Raw genomic sequence first — 23,699 nt, forward strand, 5'->3', positions numbered from 1 at the left:
AAAGTTTTTCATTTTTTTCATAGCATAAAGTGAAAAAGTTAACCGCTTGTAAATCTTTTTAAAATAGTCATTAAAGTTCAATTTTGTGTCCAGCCATATTCCCAAGAATCTCACTGAATCTGTTTCTTTTATTCGTTCAATTTTTCGTGCAGATTCTCCTAATTTAAAGAAAACATCAGGACAGTCGTTTTGTGCATTTAGAGAATTTGAAAATAAAATTGCATTAGTTTTCTCAAAGTTAATAGTAAGTTTATTAGACATGTACCAACAAGTTATTTTTTCTAATTCTTTATTTATTGTGTCTGCTAGAGTATTCAAGTTTTTACATTTTGATGCCACATTTGTGTCGTCGACAAAGGCTACACTGAAAAGTGTGTTAGATTGAAAGAAGTCATTTACATATATAATGAACAGTAAACAGCTTAGACTTGATCCTTGAACAAGACCCATCTCTAATATTTCGACTAAGCCGTTATGACATTTTTTTGGGGTACAGACAGACAGATGATTAAAGTATAACTTAGGATTACATTTATTTGTTAAACTTGCTATCTATGGTATTACTGTGATCATTTATTAAATAGGTTATTCTTTTCTAAATATTTGTAAGCCTAAGTTTAAAATCATTAAAAATCTTTTCCTAAAATTACAAAAATATGGTCAAACTTTTCATTTCAAACTTTCGTAGGATCATAGGATTTGTGTTGATATTATTCTCATATGAAACCAAATTTTACATTTTGAGATTTTATATATTTTGTTGGATTAACGTAAAATCTTAAAAAAAATATCTAGTTCATTTCTTAACATATGTATCAGATTGTGCTGATACTTATCTTCGAGCAGCTTTACATTTTTGTTTGAAAGCATAGTCCGTTCCCTTTTTCGTGCGGATTAACTTACATTGTTTCGTAAATCCTTGTTTTTTTACTTAACAACAGCTTTATTTTTAATATCTATAACTGAGCTGCAGTAGTGAATGGTTTTAAGAATGAACTTCCCTATGGAGGAGGGGGATTATTTTTTAAGGTTGTGGGGGAAAAAAGTAAAAATTTGAAAAAGTTTTTCTTTTTTTCAAACTTTATACGCAAAAATTTATTTATTTTCCCCAATTCCGCAAAATAAAATCTAAAAAATGTTTTCGGTTAGTGCAAACATGTATTCGAGGGAATATTAATATTTTCAAAAGAAAGGCGAGGTGGGAAGGCATATTAAGGTAAAGAAAATATCCACCACTATTGAGTTACCTTGATTATTGGTAGTAATAAATCTTGTAAGAACATCTCAACTTTGAGAACTAATTTAACTTGTTTCAAAGTTGTGTGACATGTTTAAATAAAAATATATATATATTTACAAATACAATCCATTTTTCTTCTAGAATTCGTCTATATTTCAAAACCGTTAAAAATTTAGAACAAAATAATGATCTGTGTAAATCTTAGTTCTTGAAGATAATTTGTCTTGCGAATTATGGGTTTAAATAATGTTTAAATAATTTCTGTAAAAAAGCAAATAGAGTAAATTTTCTAAGAGATGCTTAAAGAAAAATAAAATAAAAATTTACAAGAATCCAAAATTGCCGAATTGTACTTGCTGACTTTTATCTTGTTCTATTCCTTATCTGAAATTTGAAATTCAGAATTCTTGAAAATAATAAAATGTCGATCTATAACAATCTAATTCTTGGAGAAATATACGTCCTGGGATTTTTGGAAAAATTCATTTTTTGTTTGTTCGCAACATAGAACTAATCGATAGCATTAAGAACAGGGGTGAATATTTTTAAGAATTACCCAACCCATCTACCCCCAGCCCTGGGTGGGGGGGAGGAATGTTTTTTTAAGTTGTGGTGGTGGGGGATGGGAAGGCAATTTTTTTCCCAAATTCAGTAAAAAAAAATCCCAAAAAAATGCTTCGAATATTCTGATCTAAATTTTGAAAAGGTGTACATTGATTAGAAATCCTTTTCAAACAAAATTATTGGTTTTTTATAAGTGTTATTAAATCCTTTTTATTTTATCATCTCTCTGTAACTTTTTGAAAAAGGTAGTTTGTCCACCATTGTACTTGCAATTATTCACATTTTCATTCAGTTCCTTTGAAATAACGTTGGTTTGGTTGACGTTTTATGAGAATAATCCAGGCAAGGCCGGGTTCCCTTAGCTAGTTGAGTGTTGAATATTAAAGAGTTTCATTGACATGACATCATTTACACTACAAAATAAGCAAGATATCGTAAATGTTTCTGCTTTCAATGGTGTATCTCAGAGAAAAAATATTTCTTATATAATATTTTGTTATTACGAATATTATAAATAAATTATTGTGTATCCAAAGAAAGAAAGGTACACTTGAAATAGCATCCGTCCCTTTATCAGTGGAATTTTACTTTTATCAATATATTTGCCAAGGAATGTTCTGGATTTAAAAGGTTTAGATCAGAGACCAAACTTTTGAAATAAAAATATGGAACAATCTTCGATAAATCTTGTAAGATCTTTTTAACCTGATTCATCAATCCTTTAATTGTATAAAAATGAAAACTTTATCCTGGATTATTTGAAAAGTTTATAGGAAACCTATATCTTGCAATTTACACTTTCAGAATTTATTGTGGGGTAATAGATACCAACTCAGCATTTAACAAATATAAAACGAAGGATTTGGCACTTTTAAATACTGTTAGAAAATATTCAAGGAAAAGTTAAAATTCTGGGTTTTTCCTTTAAGGGACTTCAGACTTAGTTTTAATTTTATCTTGTGAAAAACTTGTCTTTGTCGTTTAAATCCGCAAGTTACTTTTATACAGATGTGAAAGATAAAAAAGAAAATTCTTATGAAAAGTGCTCAGACTAAGGATTAATGGATACCTTTTTGTTTGTAACTTAATAGAAGAGTCCTTTTAATTAAATTTTCATTCCATTCTATGTTTTTATTTTTTTAAATTATATTTTTAGTTTTAAAAGATATTAAAAAGTTTTTAAAGCATTGATGGAATTTTTTTTGAAAATTAAGAATGGTAAAAATGAATCTCATTAAAATCCATATACAGTAAATTTAATTTAATATACTTTCAATGATGACTAACGGGACGTTTCCTGAAAAAAATTGGGACAAAGCAGAACAGAAATTTTGGACAGAACAGAACTAGCGCCTTTCATTCGATTTTGGATTATATAAATTTTACCTGTAGCGCCAAATCAATCCTAAATTTGTCTAGATATTGTTAACATCACCCCCCAGCCGTTTCAGGGCTATGACTTAATTATCTTAAATACTTGAAGATACTTGAAAATTGAAAGGAATTTTTTTTGGGCCAGAAGAAGACCTAAAAAATTTTGTGCGCGCAATTTTTTATAATTTTCCACTGATCCGATTCCATTAATAATAATGAGACTTAAAGGGAGTGACCGGGTTTGTAAGGTAGTTGAACTGAGTATGCAGTGTTGTTGAAAGCTTCTTTCGGATTCATTTGAGACATATTAAACTTTTTAATTTTAAAGATCTGTAAATCTAGAGTTTAAGCGCAAATTCGACGTTCAAAACTCCTACTTTGGGGGTGGATACGTTTTCAGAATCGGGTTTTTTTTAAATTACAAAATAACGACGACGAAAAATAAAGTAAAAATCATACAGTAATCTAATTAGATGGTTGGGAACATATTTCTCAAAAGAAATTTGTCAATAAATTAATGCTAGAATTAATTATTTCGTTTTCATCATTATATTGAATTTCTAATTTTCTTCGAATTTATTCGCAGATTTCTTAAAATTCTTCAAATGTCGTCTTTTCAGTAATAATTCAAGAAAACCCGCATAAAATGTTTGTGAATAATGAGAACTAGAATAATAAGGAAATAGAAACTAATAATTGAACGAGATTACTTATTTTCGATGATAAGATTAAATTTAATTTTCTCAACCGGTTCCGAAACAACTAATTAGTTTACTGTAGAGTTTTGCTTACATTTTTTGTCGTCGTTATTTAATAATCGAAAAAAACTAATTCTGAAAACGTATCCACCCCCAAAGTAGGAGATTTGAACGTCGAATTTGCGCTCAAACTCAGGATTTACAGATCTTTAAAAAGTTAAATATGTCGCAAATAAATCCGAAAGAAGTTCAACTACCTTACATAGCCGGTCACTCCCTTTAAAATACTCCCTTCTCTATTTTTAAATATTTTTAAGGTGTCTGCCCTAGTAGGAGAGCTAGCCAGTAAACTAGACAATAATAAGGAGCGTCCGGAGCTAAAACGGGAACCAAGTAACGTATGGCAACCTCCAAAGAATAAGGTAACTTATGTTTGTTTGTTTTATATTGATGCTGAAAAGGGGATTTGGATTTTAAGCTTTTTGTAAATCTGTCGAAACCTTTGTTTTGTAAATAGGGTTTCCATCGTGATTGGAGTTTACTTCGCACAATTGCAAGGCGCAACCCTGTAATTCCGCGCCATTCTTGAACGATTCGAATTTAAAGTTTCCGCTGTGGATATCTACTATCTAGTACTGACTTAGCGCAATATTATTAAAAACTTGTAACTTTTGTTAAACATAAATTTATTGCTTAGTTTCTAAATAGAAACCAATTTATAAAACGTTGAACAATTTCAAGCATGAACCAGCATTAGATATTGATGTTGATTGAAATGTATTGTTTTGGAAAGTTTACAATAAAAAACATCAAAAATCAAATCAAAACAAAAAGTAACTTTTTATTTGAAAGTAATAAAATCCTTGTTTTATGGTTTAATATTATTTTTTTTTGAATATTTTGTTTTCAGAGCTCAAGGACAAGTGATAATTGTCATTTCTGTCAACAAAAGGTAAAGTTTTTTTGAAAAAAAAATTAATTCTGAAAAAATTGTGAAATTTACATATTTTTAATTCTTCATGTTTCCCCCATTTTAATTGTTATTAAAATAATACGAACGTTCAATTAACCAACTTTTATTTAACACTCAAAATTTTGTTTATTTTCTTATTTTTTAATTCTTTTGTGCTTTTCCTTTGTTAAAGTTATTGCCTCTCTTTCTCAAAAGTTTTATTATAAGAGAACCTCCCCAGTCCCACCCTACTCAAACAAGCAAAAGTTGAAGCAAGCAGATACTGAATAAAAAGAAAATTAATAATTTTAAAGATAACATTTTTCGACTTTTAATATAACATTTACTAACTTCTAATATAACTTTTGTCAAAATTGGTCGACTTCTAATATAATGTTTGTCGACTTGTCATATAACATTTGTCGACTTCTTATATAACTTTTGTCAAATTTGAACCTATCTAACCTAGGTGTATGTTGTGGAGCGAATGTCTGCTGAAGGAAAATTCTTTCATCGTGCCTGCTTCAGATGTGATTATTGTAGCATTCTACTTAGATTAGGTAAAAAGTCTGCTTCAGATGTGATTATTGTAGCATTCTACTTAGATTAGGTAAAAAGTCTGCTTCAGATGTGATTATTGTAGCATTCTACTTAGATTTGGTAAAAAGCCTGCTTCAGATGTGATTATTGTAGCATTCTACTTAGATTAGGTAAAAGCCTGCTTCAGATGTGATTATTGTAGCATTCTACTTAGATTATGTAAAAGCCTGCTTCAGATGTGATTATTGTAGCATTCTACTTAGATTAGGTAAACCCCTGCTTCAGATGTGATTATTGTAGCATTCTACTTAGATTAGGTAAAAGCCTGCTTCAGATGTGATTATTGTAGCATTCTACTTAGATTAGGTAAAAGCCTGCTTCAGATGTGATTATTGTAGCATTCTACTTAGATTTGGTAAAAGCCTGCTTCAGATGTGATTATTGTTGCATTCTACTTAGATTAGGTAAAAGCCTGCTTCAGATGTGATTATTGTAGCATTCTACTTAGATTAGGTAAAAGCCTGCTTCAGATGTGATTATTGTAGCATTCTACTTAGATTAGGTAATACTTGCTTTTACTTTCTGCAAGATTTTCTAAACCCAAAAAAGCAGACCAATTCGTATCATATTCCCACTAGGATTTTAGTTTTAGTCGTCTTCCAAAAAAATAATTTCATGAATACAAATTTTTAAAATTATCTTATCTGAAAATTATTGTCTAACAATGATTTATTTTAATAGTGTGGACGTCAGTTATATTGAGTTTCCGGGAGATATTTCCAGAATCTCCTCTTAAGAATTATCTTGACAATCTCGAAACCTGATATATCGAGATTAAACGATATTATATTAAATATTTCCGAACAGACCCTTTAATCAAAATTTCTGAATTGACCCTTCAAATAACATTTCTTATCATACTTTAATCAATATTTCTGAACAGGCCCTTTAATCGATATTTCTGAACAGAACCCTTTTATCAATATTTTTGAACAGATCCTTTAATCAATAATTTTGAACAGATCCTTTAATCAATCTTTCTGTACAGACTCTTTAATCAATATTTCTGAACAGACTCTTTAATCAATATTTCTGAACAGAACCCTTTATCAATATTTCTGAACAGATCCTTTAATCAATATTTCTGGACAGACCCTTTAATCAATATTTCTGAACAGACTCTTTAATCAATATTTCTGAACAGAACCCTTTATCAATATTTCTGAACAGATCCTTTAATCAATATTTCTGGACAGACCCTTTCATCAAAATTTCAAGTTATCAGACCTTTTATTTGAAATTTTTGAACAGACCCGTTGATCAATATTTCTGTACAGACCCTTTAATCTATATTTCTGAACAGACCCTTTCACCAATATTTCTGAACAGACTCTTTAATCAATATTTCTGAAACAGACCCTTTCATCAACATTTCTGAAACAGACCCTTTCATCAACATTTCTTATCAGACCCTTTTTTCAATATTTCTGAACATACGCTTTAATCAATAATTCTGAACAGACCCTTTAATCAATATTTCTGAACAGAACCCTTTATCAATACTTCTGTACAGACCTTTTAACTATATTTCTAAACAGATCCTTTTATTAATATTTCTGAAAAGACCCTTTAATCAATATTAGTGAACCGAACCTTAAATGAGTATTTGTGAACCGACCCTTAACTCAATATTTGTGAACCGACCCTATAGTTATTTATGTTTAGGTTCCTATGTATACCACCGTGAAGGAAGATTTGCCACTAAATTCTTCTGTATTCCTCATTCTACAGAGAACGCCTTGGAGAAATATAAATATAAGAAGAAGGTTGGTAAATCAAATTAAATACAATTTACTTTTACATTAAGGTTCCATCACAAAGCTATCAGTCCATATCTCTTTCCTGATTTAGTAAATTCATCTTGGGTATTATATGATATATATCTTGATTGTTTGATTGATTGATTGAACAGCACATATATTTATTCTAAAATGCTAATGTTCAAGACCAGACAGACACTTAGGTGTCGCAATGCTTAGCTAGACAGTACACTTAAAACTGTTTACTTAAAAAGATATACTATAGCAAGGTACTAATGCAAGGAAAGTTATTTCAGAAGTGTGCGCATTTTTGTACTGCAGTGTACTGTCTTTGGGCGGAAAAGTAAACACAAGACGGATCTCACAGCCTGACATGGAATCCATTTTCACAAAAATAATCTATGAAATATTCTGGTCAAAGGAAACTGCTGTGTGAATTATCAAAATTAAATGCTTTCAACCTCCTCGGATACTAAACGAACACTGATGCATCTATTCTTGTTTACAAATTCTGCCCAAAGAGAACTGGTTTCAATATGTACGCAGATTATACGCAACCGCAATTAACTTTCCTTGCATTAGTACCTTGTACTAAAGGTTATGCCCGAATCTCCTTACAAAAATCAAATATGCAGTACGCTCTCGGTAAAGTTCCGGGCCTACACTAAGGAAAATTCAAAATTCTTTAAGTTTGTACATTAAAGTATATGCTTTTCTCGGACCAAAGATATAAAAAAAACATGTTTTCAATCGTTTTTGAAAATCGTATGGTTAATATCATTGTCTATAGTAAACATTTTGCATCAATCTAACTTATACAATTTTTAAATAGATTAAACATCTCCGATCTTTTTGGAGCCTTTTAAAGAGACATTTATAATTGTATTTTTGTACTTCCACCACTTAGGTTCATTTTGTACAGTTTGTACCCATACAAATTGTCTGGCCATTATAGACCGTCTTTACAAAACTTTTTCTTAGAAGTTTAAAACTTTCTGCAACTCACTTACTTGAATTAAACTTTATTTGGATTCTTTTCCTTCTTATTTGACAAGATCCAAACCACAAAAACTTCAGTTTTTTAAAGTTGTTTTTGCCATGAAAATTCATTGATCAACGCCTGGTAACTAATTTAGAAAGACTTAATATTTTGAGGTTTAAGACTTTTTCAAAAATAAAAAGCAGAAAATTGATCTTAAGCTGGGTAAAGTTTTTAAAGGTTTTTTTTCTTTAAAGGTTTTTTCTCAAATTCTTTAAATTGGCCCCTGTTTAAATCAGAATCCTTCCATCCCATTATTCGTTTCATTTCTACTAGAATATGTATAATTTCTTGAAAAAAAACACTCCTCCCCTTTTCTTAAAAAATCATTCATTTCCCCAAAATGTTAGGTGTGTTTTTTTTAAGATTTATTCTCTAAATTTTGGGAAATAAATAGTTTTTTTAATAAAAAGTATAAAAAAGGGTTTGAAAAAACTGGCCCTTAGATATCAAATTCTGGAAAATATATTCCGTTGGGATGTAAGGTTGGATAATCTGATAAATATCTCCTTTTTGCTCATATTTTCTCATTTTAATCTGGCTTATTACTTCCTGTTAACTTCCTTGTAACTTCTTTCTTTGAACAATTGGTAGAATACAATTTAAAGTACATAGACCGGGGCTGTTCAAAAAGTACTCTATGCAAGACGTACTTAAACTAACAAACATGTACATAGAAAGAGTACATAATAAAAAGTACTAGAACCTTTTCATTGAAAAAGTGATGAATTTTAATTTCATTATCAAATAGAATCTGTATATTTAACAGTAGTTCATAATTAGACATATTTAAACCTGTATATTTAACAATAGTTTATTACTAGACGTACATCACAAACATTTCTTACATTTATACAGTGTGCATATACTGTATTTTATAAATATACAATGGAACACTACAGTTAACACTGCACACTTAACTCTTTATTATTATTAACCAAGGTACTAATGCAAGGAAAGTTAATTGCGGTTGTGTATACTCTGCGTACATATTGAAACCAGTTCTCTCTGGCCGGAATTTGTAAACAAAAATAGATGCCTCAGTGTTCGTTTAGTATCCGAGGAGGAACAAAGCATTTAATTTTGATAAATTTGATAATTCACATAAAAGTTTCCTTTGACCAGAATAGTTCGCAGATTATTTTTGTGAAAATGGATTCCTTGTCAGGCTGTGACATCCGTCTTGTGTTTACTTTTCCGCCCAAAGACATTTCTGAAATAACTTTCCTTGCATTAGTACCTTGTTATTAACAATCAAATCAACCTATTTCAACTTAAACTCTACTAACAAAGTACCATGACCTGTAGGCTTTAGGTTATTTAATGAAACCGCATTGAGTTCTGCTACCTGTCCTGGTCTGAATGAGTATGAATTTAAGAGTCGACAATATCTTTTTTCTTGATTTGAGATGAGATTTTAGTTCTAAAGCAAATTACATAACTAGTAAAACTATTTTCTTTTTCTCTTTTTATACTTAACTGAACAAACATCCTTAACCCCCTTATTTTTGTGTTTTCTTGCTTGAGAGATTTTACAAATCCTTCAAATGTTCTTATCATCCATTTGTCCAAAGTTAAGATCATCCATTTATCCAAAGTTTTCTTATCATCCATTTATTCCAAAGTTTTCTTATCATCCATTTATCCAAAGTTGTCTTATCATCCATTAATCCAAAGTTTTCTTATTGTCCATTTATCCAAAGTTTTCTTATCATTCATTTATCCAAAGTTTTCTTATCATCCATTTATTCCAAAGTTTTCTTATCATCCATTTATCCAAAGCTTTCTTATCATCCATTAATCCAAAGTTTTCTTATTGTCCATTTATCCAAAATTTTCTTATCGTCCATTTATCCAAAGTTTTCTTATCGTCCATTTATCCAAAGTGTTCTTATCGTCCATTTATCCAAAGTGTTCTTATCGTCCATTTATCCCAAATTTTCTTATCGTCCATTTATCCAAAGTGTTATTAGCGTCCATTTATCCAAAATTTTCTTATCGTTCATTCATCCAAAATTTTCTTATCGCCCATTTATCTAGAGTGTTATTATCGTCCATTTATTCAAAATTTTCTTAGAGTTCATTTATCCAAAGTTTATTTTGCAAAAACTATCTAAAACTATTTATTGCATGTACAAATCTTGAATTCGTTGAATTGTTAAGAATGAGATTTGGGTAAAACTTATAAATAACGGGTGGATGCAAAAACATGTTGATGCAGATTTTTTATCTTGAAAATATGTGCATCAAATTTTCCTTAGAACGAAATTGCAAACACTTTGAAGAAATTTCTTAGATTTTTAAAGATTATCTGCTTTCCATATTTTATTTTCAAATTTTCTTAATTTATTAATTTATAATAATCAAGCGTGTTTACTGAATTCTCGAGAGAATGTTTGGCAATTTATCCTTGGCAAATTAACCCCCCCCCCCCTTTTAATGTACTAACAACTAACATTGATGATGATGTTTTTTTACCTATTGCAATGATAAGTGTTGATAGTTACAGTTTCACAAACAACATAATTTCAATTAATCCTCCAGTTAAAGAGATTCACCTAGGTAACCATATACTTCTATATCAGGAATAAGGATCGGACAATATGAATTTCCTTCAATGTTTTTGCATTATAAATCCGCACGGAACTTTTGCTGAGAAAGCTACCAATTAAGGTTTTCTAAATAATCTTTGATTTAACAATCTAAGATACCACTCTTAAAATGGCTCAGTTTCATTTGCCATGATACCTTTACCATAATTGTAACACTTGCCATAAGTTACAATTGCCAAAATTACACTTGTTATAATTACTTTTGTCATAATTTTCTAATTTTTAAAAAGATATAAATCGGTCTTTTTTATTGTAAATACGGGAAATTTTCCCATGAAAATTCCCAACTCTAGTTTTCTCATTGTTTCAAAATATAACAGTTTACACAAGTTCAGCTCTATATTTTCTCACAATGGAGGACCCTTTGGTGACATTAAGGCCACAAGTAAGGGTAAACCAATGGTTCGAGACAGCAACAACTACACCTATGTAGTCAATACCTCGTTTACAGAAGTGAAATATTGGAACTGTCCGGTTAAAATGTGCTCAGTTAGAATTCGAACCCGAAATGAAACTTTCTCTGAACAAGATTTGTAATTTGTATTTAATTTGTAATTTAAAAAATATATATATATGTCTATTAATTCTAACCAAATTTAATTTTAATTACGGCAAGTGTAATTATAGCAAGTGTAATTATGGCAAGTGTAACTTATTGCAAGTGTAATTTATGGCAAGTGTCACTGATGTCAAATGTATTATGGCAAATGTAATTATGGCAAAAGTATTTATGGAAAAAGTATTATGGCAAATGAAACTGAGCCCTTAAAATAAAGGGTTATCTAAAACCCCAAACTACATTCCCTTTTTATTAAACTTTATAAAAAAGAAAATCTTCTTTCTTATTTTTAATTTTCAAGTTTGACATATTATTCTTCATTTGCAAAGCATCAAAATTTCTTTTCTGAAAAAATGTAATTTTATTTAGTAAAAATAGATATTTTTACCCATTGTCAGACATTAAATGGTAAAAAAAAAAAATTCTAGCTTCTCTGGAATTTAGACACACTAATAAAGAAATCATAAGGGTTTGGTGGACCTACCAAAATTGACAGAAAAAGTTTAATCTATTACTCCTCATTTGCTCGTTATATTGTATAACTTATGATTGGTTATAGAACAAAGTGTTATAGTACAACGTCAAATACACTTTTAAGTGCATTAATCTACATAAATATCTTAATTAGTTAGATAAATTTTTACATTTTCATAAATTTACAATGTCACCCATAATTAAAACTGTTTGACTCAAGTTATGGTTTTATTAAGTCCTATGAACATAAAACCAGCAAGTTTGCAGTTCACACAGAATCATTTCACTTTATGTTGATTTTCAAGCTCTGGGTAGATGAAATGTCTTATTTTATTTCTTAGATTTATGGATCTCACTTAACAATAACTCACAGGGTGTCCAACAGAAATTGACATTAGAAAGTCGACTTAAAGGTCGGCTTTGATCTTTGAAATTAGTTGCGGCATTTATTTGTCAACCTACTTTAATTCGAATGATTTTTAAAACAGTAATTCAAAATTCTCCTCGTCATGGCATTTTAAAATGCAGTTTGCTTTTTTCTGCAGTTAATGTTACCGGAGATATTAACAAGCAAAACCAAAATTTTCGAACTCTGAACAAAATTCTGCATTTCTTGGGTAATATTGAAAGCACAAAAGAGGCACACCACAAATAACTAGATTTTTACGTATAAAATTAGTTTTCCGTATAAAGGCCGCAAATTATTTAATGAGATCGATGACGACCTACAAGTCGTCTTGCTTCTCATGTTCCGTGGGACACGCCACACCCCCTCTGAATTTTAGGGATTTGCCATTTTCTGTTGTGCGCACATGCCCAGTAAAATTCCAAAACAGAAATAGGGGGATTGAATTTTGTAGATCCAGAAAAATAATTAATTTAGTATTTATTTAGGGTTAGGTTAGGCTAAGACACTTTCTGGGCTGAGCGCTGCGGCTAGGACAGGAAAGGGGGCCGAGCGCTGCGGCCAGATGTCTTACATTTAAGACCCCACCAGCTGCCAGTCTCTACGCAGGCATCCCACAGATATTATTTTTCTGGATCTACAAAATTCAATCTCCCTCTCTCTTTGGAATTTTACGGGGAATGTGCGCACTACAGAAAATGGCAAATGCCTGAATTTTAACTTCAACTTTTTTTAACTTTAACTTTTTTCTAGGCTGATGAGATTAAAGCCGGGAAGGATAAGAGGAAGGTTGTGGCAGAACTAATAAATGAAAAGAAACCTTTATCTCCGATTCGAAGGGAACGAATCTTAGATATTGACAGAGGTAAGTGAAGTATAGCAGAGAAAATATTAGAATTTGAAATCATAAATTTTTTTCCTTTTTAACGTGACTTTACCTACAACTTGAAAAAAAAACATACATTAAGAACCAGAAAACTCTGAAATAGAAAGACCACATAAGAGCAATAATGAAGTTAATTGATGTTGCTACTAAATAGTCTTATTGTACCACTTAAAAGTGAAATTACATTGATTACACTGTACAATTGCTTGTCTCATGTTTCTTGGGCTTGGTCATATCTTGAGTCTAAAAGTCGTCATCCTATTACAGAATTTTCTGGTTCTCCATACAATACAACAATTTATTGGAATTATGAACATATTTTTGTCAATCTTACAGCTCAAGTATAGCCTTAAGGACTGATTTGTTTTTCTATTTTCTTCCAAAACAATCGTCCCGTTTTTTTGCGATGATTTGATCAATATTTGCCGTACGTTCACTCATTTTTTAAGTAGTCAGTAAAAAAAATGGTGAACAGAACTTAAAGAGACATTAAGCGTAATTTCAAGTGGCCCTCTACAATACAAGACAATGCCCGATTTTAAACGCTACAAACAAACTTTTATCTGATAAATAATGCGAAAGATATAGTCATTTTTCTGTCAAGAGTGTTTATTTTTATTTAGTGATTCCAATTTGTATTACTGCAGTAGAAATATGCAAGTCAAATTCGTGGAGAAACCACAATTGAAAATAATTAATTTTAAAAATGATAAACATTAATATCTTATTCTTACTTTATCAGTCAAAGCTTAAAGGGTACCTTTGTGAATTGGTCATAAAGAATTGCTTGTAATTACGCTTACAGTTCCTTTGAATCCCCTAAATCTTACATCAAACTTGGATCATTTATTAATCATCATTTATTAACCGTCAATCCATTTCATCGAATTATTTAAAAAATTCAATGCAAGTTCTCTTCTATTGAATATTGGATTTAGTTTAATCCCAATTCCAATATTGCTAGCAATTTGGTTTTATTAATACGTTACTAAAAAGAGATTTCTTTAGAATTTAATACAATGTACACTGTACTGTGTACACTGTACACTGTACACTGTCACTGTACAGTGTACAATGTACATTGTACACTACTGTACAGTGTACAATGTACATTGTACACTGTACTCTGCACACCGTCAACTATACATTACAATATATTAATGCACAGTGTACACGTACGTTGCATTTAATTTGTTAGCTATTTTATGTTCACTGAAATGACTGTTCGCGATAACAGAGAGGAAACATATGATGATCTTTATTTATTAATTTGGTTTTGCCTTTTTATTTAAACATTTCTATGAGGTTAGCCATATATAAACCCTACCCCGTAGGCCTGAAACCCTGGGGTTGATTTTGGCCAACGGCCTTTCAAGGACGGCATGTATTTTGGTAAAGAAATATTAGACAGAAAATAAACTCAATCTGTACGTTTGATTTAATGTTTTGTAAATGGTGAATTCTCTTTGTTTTCATTATTAAACAAAATTATTCTGGAATCTGCATTTTCTTGACGGATATTAATTTCTAACTAAATTATATTAAATATTGAGATTATGAGTAAAGAGTAGAGAGTTTCTTTCAAACTCAGTTTAATTTAGAAAATCATCAATCAATCTTACACCCTCATTACTTCGTTGATTTTAAATCTTTAATAGAATTAGATATGTTTTTGTTCATATTTTGATGATTGTTTTAGCTTTGAGGTTTTTTTGGAAATATTTTGAACTTGTTGTTACTGAAATATTTAGCTTTTCCACCAAACAAATTTGTTTAAACTTTATATTTCCTATAATATTTCCTATACCAGAGTCTACAAAAAATGTGTATTTTTATAATTATACTAAGAACTTTGGCAAACAAACTGTTTTTTAGAAGGCCCGGTCTAAAAGTTGTTGTTTTTTCAGTTAATTTACAGAATGTTAATCCAAATAAAAAATGTTTGCACAAATTTAATCATTGGCCGAGTTGGGACAATGAAAATTTAAAAAATGGACTATATTGTTAAAACTTAAAAGTAGACAAAATTGAAGAAATAAATGTCAGTTAAGAAAATTCTAAGAATTGTCAAAATTGTTAAAAGTGCGAAATTGTTATGAATTGACTAAATATACAGTATTTACAACAAAAATCCAATTATAAAATTTCTAATTTGTTTAAGGTGGTACCCCGGAGCGTGCTGAATTCGAAGCGTCTCTAAACCCAGCTGAAGAGGAGGGGAGGATTATGGACGAGGATGAATGGACAGGGAGCAGATTTAATAAATAGCGAGACATACAGGGTTATCCATAAAACTGTGGAATAGGAAGACGACTATTAAAACTAAAGAATCAGCATTTGTACTTTGTACAGTGTGCAACGGTGCCTGGATACATTACCTTTAAGATGTGTATTTTCAACAAGACATAACTTAACATTAAACACAAATAAAATTGATAAGATGTCCACAGTTTTATGGATCTTCCCGTATTTGAACTATGTAGACTCAGTTGAACCGCTTCACCCAGCGCACAAAAAAAGTGGTTGAACTACATCTACACGGTTCAACTACTTCTCACTATTTATTAAATCTGGTCTCAGATCTAAACTTTGGAAACTCTACAAACTGTGCAAACACTAGCGAGGATAGTGTTATATTTGTTAAGTAAATACATAACCCTGAATCATGTTTTGCAAACCTAATGAAATTCCTGAAATAGCGGTATAACCTATGGCATATTCCCTGAAATGACGAATTTTTACTGTCCAATATCATTTTTATTAATGTAAAATGTTTAATTTTAGTCAGGAATGAATCTTAACGTATTTGTGACATAAAAATATATTTTTTATCAGAAGACCTAAGAAAATGAGTTCATCTAAATTGAACCGATTTATTTTTAAGATGGATTAAGTGCAAGAAAAGTTGATACTTTTCCCAATGGTTCTCTGTAAGTTTCATCTAAAAGTTTGAAAAAGGTTCTTATTTCGTAAATGCATGTTAAATCTTTGAAGTTTTTAAAATCACGAGATAATCAAGCAATCAAGCATGAATATTAAATAATGTGTATTCTGAGGGATTTCTCTGAACTTTTAAAATATTGACTTCTCAATGTTGAATTAAGAAGTAATTTTAAAGTGTAACATGTTTGAATTACAGCGGTTACACTTTATCTAGCCTGCGATTTAAAACTTCGGCTCAAGTCGTAATTTCTTAAACCCGACTTTAAGACTCAATCTTCGACCCAACTCTGACGACAGCTTGTGTCACGTGATTGACAGATGCAAGATCTTTGGCTCGGTTTAAGGAGTGAGGCCCAATGAAAATTAAACCGGCCTTGGTTTTAGTGGAGAATAAGGCTCAATGTTGAGTATTGTTCTCATAAAATCCCGGAATGCGTCAATTCCTACCATGAAAATCCGCAAAATAAAATATTAAACCGGTTTTTTGAACTCTACTCTGTGAATCCGAAAGCTAAAGCCATAAATATTAAATAAGGCCAATGACAGCTTAGACCCGAGCCGTATTTTCCCGAATTTTTTTAATCGCGGGCTCTGGAAACAATGAACATTGAACATGATATTGTGGTCTCGTGAAAATTGTACAGTCTCTGCAGTCTGCACAATATATCCTCCAGTCATTAATTTAGTGAAACTTAATTGAAATAATTATTTTTCATAACATCCCTCATGGTACAAATGTTTCAGGGGTTTATACCGTCACTTGAAATAGGTTAATTCAAGTTTAGATTATGAGTTCTTATTTGATTTTCTAAAAACTAAAAGTTGGAATGGTTACATCTATTAATTTTTAACAACTTTTAACAACTTCAAGTATCTTCAAACTGCTAAGTGTTGAAACGTCAAAGTTTTGCCATTAACTGTCCTAACTTTGAAACTTGAAGTTAAACTTGGTGAATTTAACCTTTCCCATTTAATCCTTTTTCAACTTTATAAATATATTTAAAGTTACACAAAATTAACCAACAATTTTATTTTACTGAACTTAAACTATTTTTTCACATTTTGGGTTTTTTTTAAGAATACACACTAGTCAGAAATTGTATCTTCTTAATGGTTTATCTTTCAGGGAAAAAACATGGTGAGGTGATGTACCAAAGTAAAATGGTATGATTTTACCAATTTTCAAGAAATTTCTGTGTATTTGCAGAATTGAAATCTTGCAATAATCAGTTTAAATTAAAACTAAATAACATCTTTATTTTTAATTTTACCTTTAAGGGACTTAGCACTGTGTACGCACAGTCTCAACTCAATACAGCGTAGCACAAGTAGCACCCACAGACATTTTCAGCTGAATACAAGCGTTTAGATAACTATACACACATATATCTCTGGACACCACGAACACACGAAGGTTTTAAGGGTACCGTTGTTAATTGAGCTTTCCCCTCTTTGCATTGAGAGTCTCTTGAAATTATGCTTGAAGTCCCTTTAAGTGACCGGTGGGCGATGTTGCCCGTTTAATCGTCCATACTTGGTAGAAACGTTTCATCAGAAGGATGTCCTACCTACCTTATGTACACAGAGGGGGGGGGGTAGGGGGCAATGGAAAAGTTTTATTTTTACATGCATAAACAAATTTAGAAACTCTGCTTTAAATGAATATAGATGAAAGATAAGATTGTTAAATCTGTATGGTATTGGCAGAATGGATTAGAGAGACCGTTGACCGCCAACGAGAGCAGAGAGCTGGCGAGGGAATGGCGGGCTAGACAAGGGTTAGTTCGTTTTAAAGGGACTTAACACTAATTTAAGCTACGGCGATTTAAGTAATTTTCTTAATTAAGCAATTACATGTAATCTGTATTTTAAAGACATGCTCAGTGCTCACTTATTTATTTATTTTAAGAAATTTTTTTCTATTTATGTCCAAAATATGTATTTTATGGTTTGTTTAGGGTGACAGGAGTGGAGGAGGTGAATTATACAGACCAGGAATATGAAGATAGTTCAGACTGTGAGGGACTTCCGGTCGAAGTCCCTAAAGTTAATAGATACAGGTTAAATTAAAATTAAAATTGGCAAAAAATAACTTATTTTTACCTTATTTTTAACATAACAGTTACAGTTGAAATACTCGAGCCAAAAAAAACGACGTTATCTTCCACATTTTTTAACAGATTTAGGTTTCAAGGGTACCGTTGTAAATTGGGCTTTGTCATTTTTGCAGAGGGTCAATTACGCTTACAGCCCCTTTCAGACTAAATCTCTTTCAGACGACGAGGTCCGCGACGAGTGACTGCTAGTAGTGAGGAAGGATCAACGGATGATACTGAATCTTTATCTGATAGTTCAGATAGTGCAGACGAGGAGATTAGAGAGATTGAGAGAAGAGATAATAATCCCTTTAACACTATGTCAATACCAAAGGAAAAAAAAACAAATTTATATTTAAGAAAAAAATTGTAAGGGGGCCTGAGGTAATGCTTTTATTAAATTTTAGTCAAACGCATAAATTTTTTATCATTTCAACATTTCAATAATTACATCTTGATAGAATCCTTCATCATTTAAATTGTTAATTCTTAGTTTTAACCGTTCTTGTGAGATCGGTATTTTCCATACATGCTCCAACGGGACAGTAAAATATATCAATTGTTTCTTTACTAACGTTTATTTACAAAGCAATCATTTGCAATAGAATATAATTTTCTGTTGAGAATTGCGTTTTTACATAAATTTGAAAGAAATCAATGCAAAACGTAAAAACTTCAAAATAAGCTAGTTACCGTTGTGTGAATGAAACATGCCACCCGGGTCACTTAAACTTACGTTGACAGTTCCTTTAAATGCCTTTCTGATTTAAATACCCCTCCCTGCTCCCCTACATGCTAACTATGCTGTTGGTTGGAAATATAAGCTTAAGTTTAATTAAATTCAGTTTTATATTATGCGGAAATTTTTGAGCGAAAACAAATGTGAATAATTGCAAAGAATTCGAAATTTTCCGGAAAAAGCGAAACTTTTTGCTTTTTTTCGCTATATAAGTTTGCATATTTTTCGCGCACATTTTCGCATTTGCTGGAAATCTCCGCACATACCGCACATATTTTTTCCAACTCAACTTGCCACCTGGGAAAATCTGTGCCAAATCCTATTTTTCCTAATTTTGCAGTATTGTCTAAATGTTTTAAAGGATGTGTTCGCGAAAGGTCGAAACCCCAATAGGCTCGTTTTTTTAGATCGGATGCAAACGATGATTATTTAATCTTGTAAGCTTTGAATACAGGAAACATACCACACATATTTCTTTCTGCTGGCTCAACCACATGTGAAAATATATGCATACCCCTTTTTATATTTCGCGAACACTCCCTTTAAACCAGTAAATTGATTTGATTTGTAAGGTCGGAAACCCTAAGGCTTGTGTCCGAATTACGAAACTTTATAATTACAAGAAAAGATCTTTATTTTTTAAGAAAATAGCAAAAAAAATGATTTAGTGTAAGATACCAATTCGGTAATGAGGGGGGGGGGGTTCAAAGATCCTGTTTTTGTCGGTCAGTTCACGGTGGATTATTAAAATATTTAATCAAGAATCTAAAAATATATTTGTTTTGACTTCTAGATAATTGTTGAGCCTAACTCCCCACTAGTCAATAGAAAAGATCCACCCTCAAAGGAAAAAGATTTCAACCTGAAAATCAATCAAATTATAAAATGTATTTTTAAAAGAAAAATATTTTTGGATGAGGTTAAAACTTTTGTTGGCGTAAATCCCGATCCTACGGATTAAATTAATTGACGGCCTAGCAGGGAAAACTAATCCTTAAACGAGATCAAGCATTGTAGATTTGTGACATAAAACACAAGTTTTGACCTCATTTAAAAATTTGAGTAAAAAATATTTGATTTATAAGCAAATTGTTCACTAAAATACTAAAATGTGTTTTAAAAAGAAAATTTTTTTGATGAGATCTGAACTTGTTTTGACATTTAATGCTGATGAATAAACAATTAATATTAGATTTGCGAGCAAAGTGGTCACTTAAATGTTTAGCAATTGTTTTGAGTACACAGGTTCAAACAAAACTGAACAAAGAAGTTGAATCTGAATTTTAGTATATTCATCAAGCTGTTCCACTGACAGGACCAACACCACCAGGTTTTAATAAACCCAATATTTTCTATTTAATCTCTACTCCCCTCCAGCTCTCTTTTACCTTAACCTTATTATTTTACTTATTTCTATTATCTCCCTTTCTTTCTCATTTCCTTGTTCTTCCTTCCCTATTTTTCTTCCCTCATTTCCTTTCAGGGGCGGATACAGGATTTGAGTGAGGGGGGGGGGGCAAGATTTTTTAGGAACAAAAAATTAATAATTAGGAACAAAAAATCGGCACGTAAGCGAAAATTTTTTTTGACTTAAAAGACTCAAAAAGAGTCAAAATTAATGACTAAAGACTAAAAAACTAGATTTTTAACTTTTAGGAACAAAATTAATGGATTAGAACAGGAATTTAGGAACAATTAAAAGATTGTTCAGGAATTAGGAACAAAAATAAATGATTAGGACAGGAATTTAGGAACAATTAAAAGATTGTTCAGGAATTAGGAACAAAATTAAAGGATTCGGACAGGGATTTAGGAACAATAAAAAGATTGTTCAGGAATGAGGAACAAAAATATAGGATTAGGACAGGGAGAAAAACACACGTTTTATCAAATATCAACATTTTTTGCCTCAAAATCTCAGGGGGGGGCGAATGTCCCCCGCCCCCCCCCTGTGTCCGCCCCTGGCAGTAATTATATTTTACAATTCAACGGGAAAAATTCATGGCATCTAAAAACAGCTTTGAAACAATAATTAATTTAATATTTTTTGCCTCGAAATCTCAGGGGGGGGCTACGCCCCCTCCCTGAATCTGTCAGGGGGGGGCGGCTGTCCCCCCGCCCCCCCCCTGTGTCCGCCCCTGTTTTCTTTTTCCGTTTTTCTGTCCTCTTCTTCCTTCCTTTTTCCCTCTTTGTTCTTTCCTTTTCTTCCTTCATCTCCCTTCCCTCTTATTCCTTTCCACTTCTCCCTTCCATTGTCTTCCTTCCCTCCTCTTCCTTCCTTTTTCTTTCTTTCTTTTTTCCTTTTCTCCTCTTCTTTCCCTCTTCTCCCTCCCCTATTCTTCCCCCTTTTCTCTTCTTTCTTCCATCTTCCCTCTTCAAGGTTTCTCTTTAAAATATAAATATGATATTTATCTGGAGGGAAAAAATATTGAAATGTGATATTTTTGTATTCCAACCTAATATTTTACTAGAAATTCAAATATTCCATGTTAAATATACATATTAATAAATTTTCTGTTATTTAGAACATCATATGTCAGATATTGAATATATTGAATATTGATAATGTAAATTGAATACGTACATTATTATTGTATACTGATTATTGTATGGAAAAGCTCGGTTTTAAACCTGGGAGGCCCAGCAATATATTTGCTGTTATGTTCTGTAAAGGTATTGCACTGTACAAGCCTAGTCTGATCAGTTTATCTAAATACCAGTACATAAACAATATATTATTTATTATGTACTGTAAAGGTACTGCTCTGTACAAGCCTAGTCTGACCAGTTTATCTAAATATCAGTACATAAAACAATTTATATTATTAATTATGTACTGTAAAGGTACTGCTCTGTACAAGCCTAGTCTGACCAGTTTATCTAAATATCAGTACATAAAACAATATATATTATTAATTATGTACTGTAAAGGTACTGCTCTGTACAAGCTTAGTTTGACCAGTTTATAAATATCAGTAATTAAAACAATATATATTTTTAATTATGTACCGTAAAGGTACTGCTCTGTACAAGCCTAGTCTGACCAGTTATGAAAGAATGTATATTCTTACACGCTCCAAGCATTAAAGAATGGAAATTCTTACACTAGTTAAAGAATATTCATTCTTACTCGCTCCTTATATTGATCTTTTCAGTATAGATCAATATTGATTTTAACTTAATTATTTTGTACTGACAACATGCACAGGGCAAACTCACCTTTTTCTTTTACATTAACACATGCAAACTTGCCTTTTTTAACTTAAAAAAAAACATGCTTACTTACCTTTTTCTTTTACATTAATACATACAAACTTGCCTTTTTTAACTTAAAAACAACATACTCACTTACCTTTTTCTTTTATATTAAAACATGCAAACGTACCTTTTTTACTTTAGTAAAACATGCTCACTTACCTTTTCATGCTCACTTACCTTTTTCGTCTTTTGAAGTATTGATATTCCTTAATTCAGAAATATCAATTTGAATCTCAACCCTAGTTCTGACAGAAGAGTGGAAATTAACATTTTCTGACCATTCCCAAAAATATGGACGATGCCGTTAGCCTTACATTAGACACTTTCATCAAACTGCCGAGTCTCAAAGCATATTGCCCGTCTGCCTTTCTTATTAATTTTTTTAGTTCATCTTCATTTCAAACCAAGTTTGGTAAGATTTTGCAAATCTCTGCATACTTGTAATAGTATGGTCAGAGCTTTTCAGTCTGAGTCACCATATCTTGCATAGTTCGAGATGATGAAGTGAAACCACAATCAAAACCAAAAAAAAGTATAAAAACTTATCATTGAAATATTAGTGTCACTTTTAATGGAGTCTTAGCACTCCAAAGCAATGAAAACAAACCAGTAAATCTTGCTTCATGAATAAAAGACAAAGATCTTCATTAGTTTATGTCGAACTGATTCTTACTAGATAACCTGCTTTTATCTCCTCTTTTTGGAATATTTAGGATCTAATATTCAGAAAATGATTTCTTCTATAAATGAAGACACGATATTGTTCAGTAGATTAAGACAACCCACTACTATACCTTCTCTCATTCTAAAAAAACTCAGGGCACATTTAACATGCTGTATCTAAATGTAGTATCAACTTAAAAAACGAGCAAAATCATTAGAAATTGGTAAACAATCACACCACATGCATTACTTTCAAATTAAGAAACATTTTTTACTTATAGGAGGTTTTTTTAACATTTTAACATTCGTTAAAGAATACATCAAGATTATTTCATCTCGTTCAAGAATTTCCATTATTACATTTTTTCCTCATAAGATTATCATATTATTTCCATCATTATTAAGAAACAAATTAAGTTGGATTTATTAAATATAAAAAATTTCAAAAAAATTTTTTTTTTTGGTTTTTTAAGTTAAAGTTATCATATTTGGCGTTGTCAAATTAGTATGAATTTTTTTACAATACATTGGTTCAGAACTATGATATGGTTTCACGTTTAGCTTTTTTACATTATTAATGTACTGCATGGACTCCTGTACAGAACTACTAATGATGGTGTAGTGGCTTGTTTTGTTTACATTATTAATGTACTGCAGGGACCCCTACTACTAATGGTGTAGTGTCTAGCTTTGTTTACATTATTATTGCGCTGCGGGGACCCCAGTACAGAACTACTAATGGTGTATTGTCTAGCTTTGTTTACATTATTATTGTACTGCAGGGACCCCTAAACTACTAATAGTGTAGTGTCTAGCTTTGTTTACATTATTAATGT

The 23,699-nt window shown here is 31.1% G+C and overlaps 2 protein-coding genes across 2 annotated transcripts in view; both read left to right on the forward strand.

Annotated features, from left to right (window-relative positions):
* The window catches only part of LOC111696410 (protein-methionine sulfoxide oxidase mical3b), an 82,234-nt gene extending 66,422 nt beyond the window's left edge, over nucleotides 1–15,812 (forward strand). Inside the window, exons 35-41 of the mRNA XM_023466007.1 lie at nucleotides 4,194–4,298; nucleotides 4,787–4,828; nucleotides 5,298–5,388; nucleotides 7,094–7,194; nucleotides 13,032–13,143; nucleotides 15,326–15,412; nucleotides 15,745–15,812. Of these exons, the coding sequence (XP_023321775.1) occupies nucleotides 4,194–4,298; nucleotides 4,787–4,828; nucleotides 5,298–5,388; nucleotides 7,094–7,194; nucleotides 13,032–13,143; nucleotides 15,326–15,412; nucleotides 15,745–15,812 (606 nt within the window). The remainder of the gene's footprint in view (nucleotides 1–4,193; nucleotides 4,299–4,786; nucleotides 4,829–5,297; nucleotides 5,389–7,093; nucleotides 7,195–13,031; nucleotides 13,144–15,325; nucleotides 15,413–15,744) is intronic.
* Nucleotides 15,813–17,760: 1,948 nt separating this feature from the next.
* LOC111696427 (uncharacterized) lies at nucleotides 17,761–21,926 on the forward strand. Its single transcript, XM_023466028.1, has 6 exons — nucleotides 17,761–17,885; nucleotides 18,066–18,167; nucleotides 18,384–18,537; nucleotides 19,736–19,789; nucleotides 20,230–20,272; nucleotides 21,700–21,926. Exons 1-6 carry the CDS (start codon nucleotides 17,776–17,778, stop codon nucleotides 21,909–21,911), a joined length of 675 nt encoding a protein of 224 aa, XP_023321796.1. The 5' UTR covers nucleotides 17,761–17,775; the 3' UTR covers nucleotides 21,912–21,926.
* Nucleotides 21,927–23,699: the final 1,773 nt, after the last annotated feature.

This window comes from Eurytemora carolleeae, unplaced genomic scaffold, assembly GCF_000591075.1.
Source record: "Eurytemora carolleeae unplaced genomic scaffold, Eaff_2.0 scaffold6, whole genome shotgun sequence".
NCBI lineage: Eukaryota > Metazoa > Arthropoda > Copepoda > Calanoida > Temoridae > Eurytemora > Eurytemora carolleeae.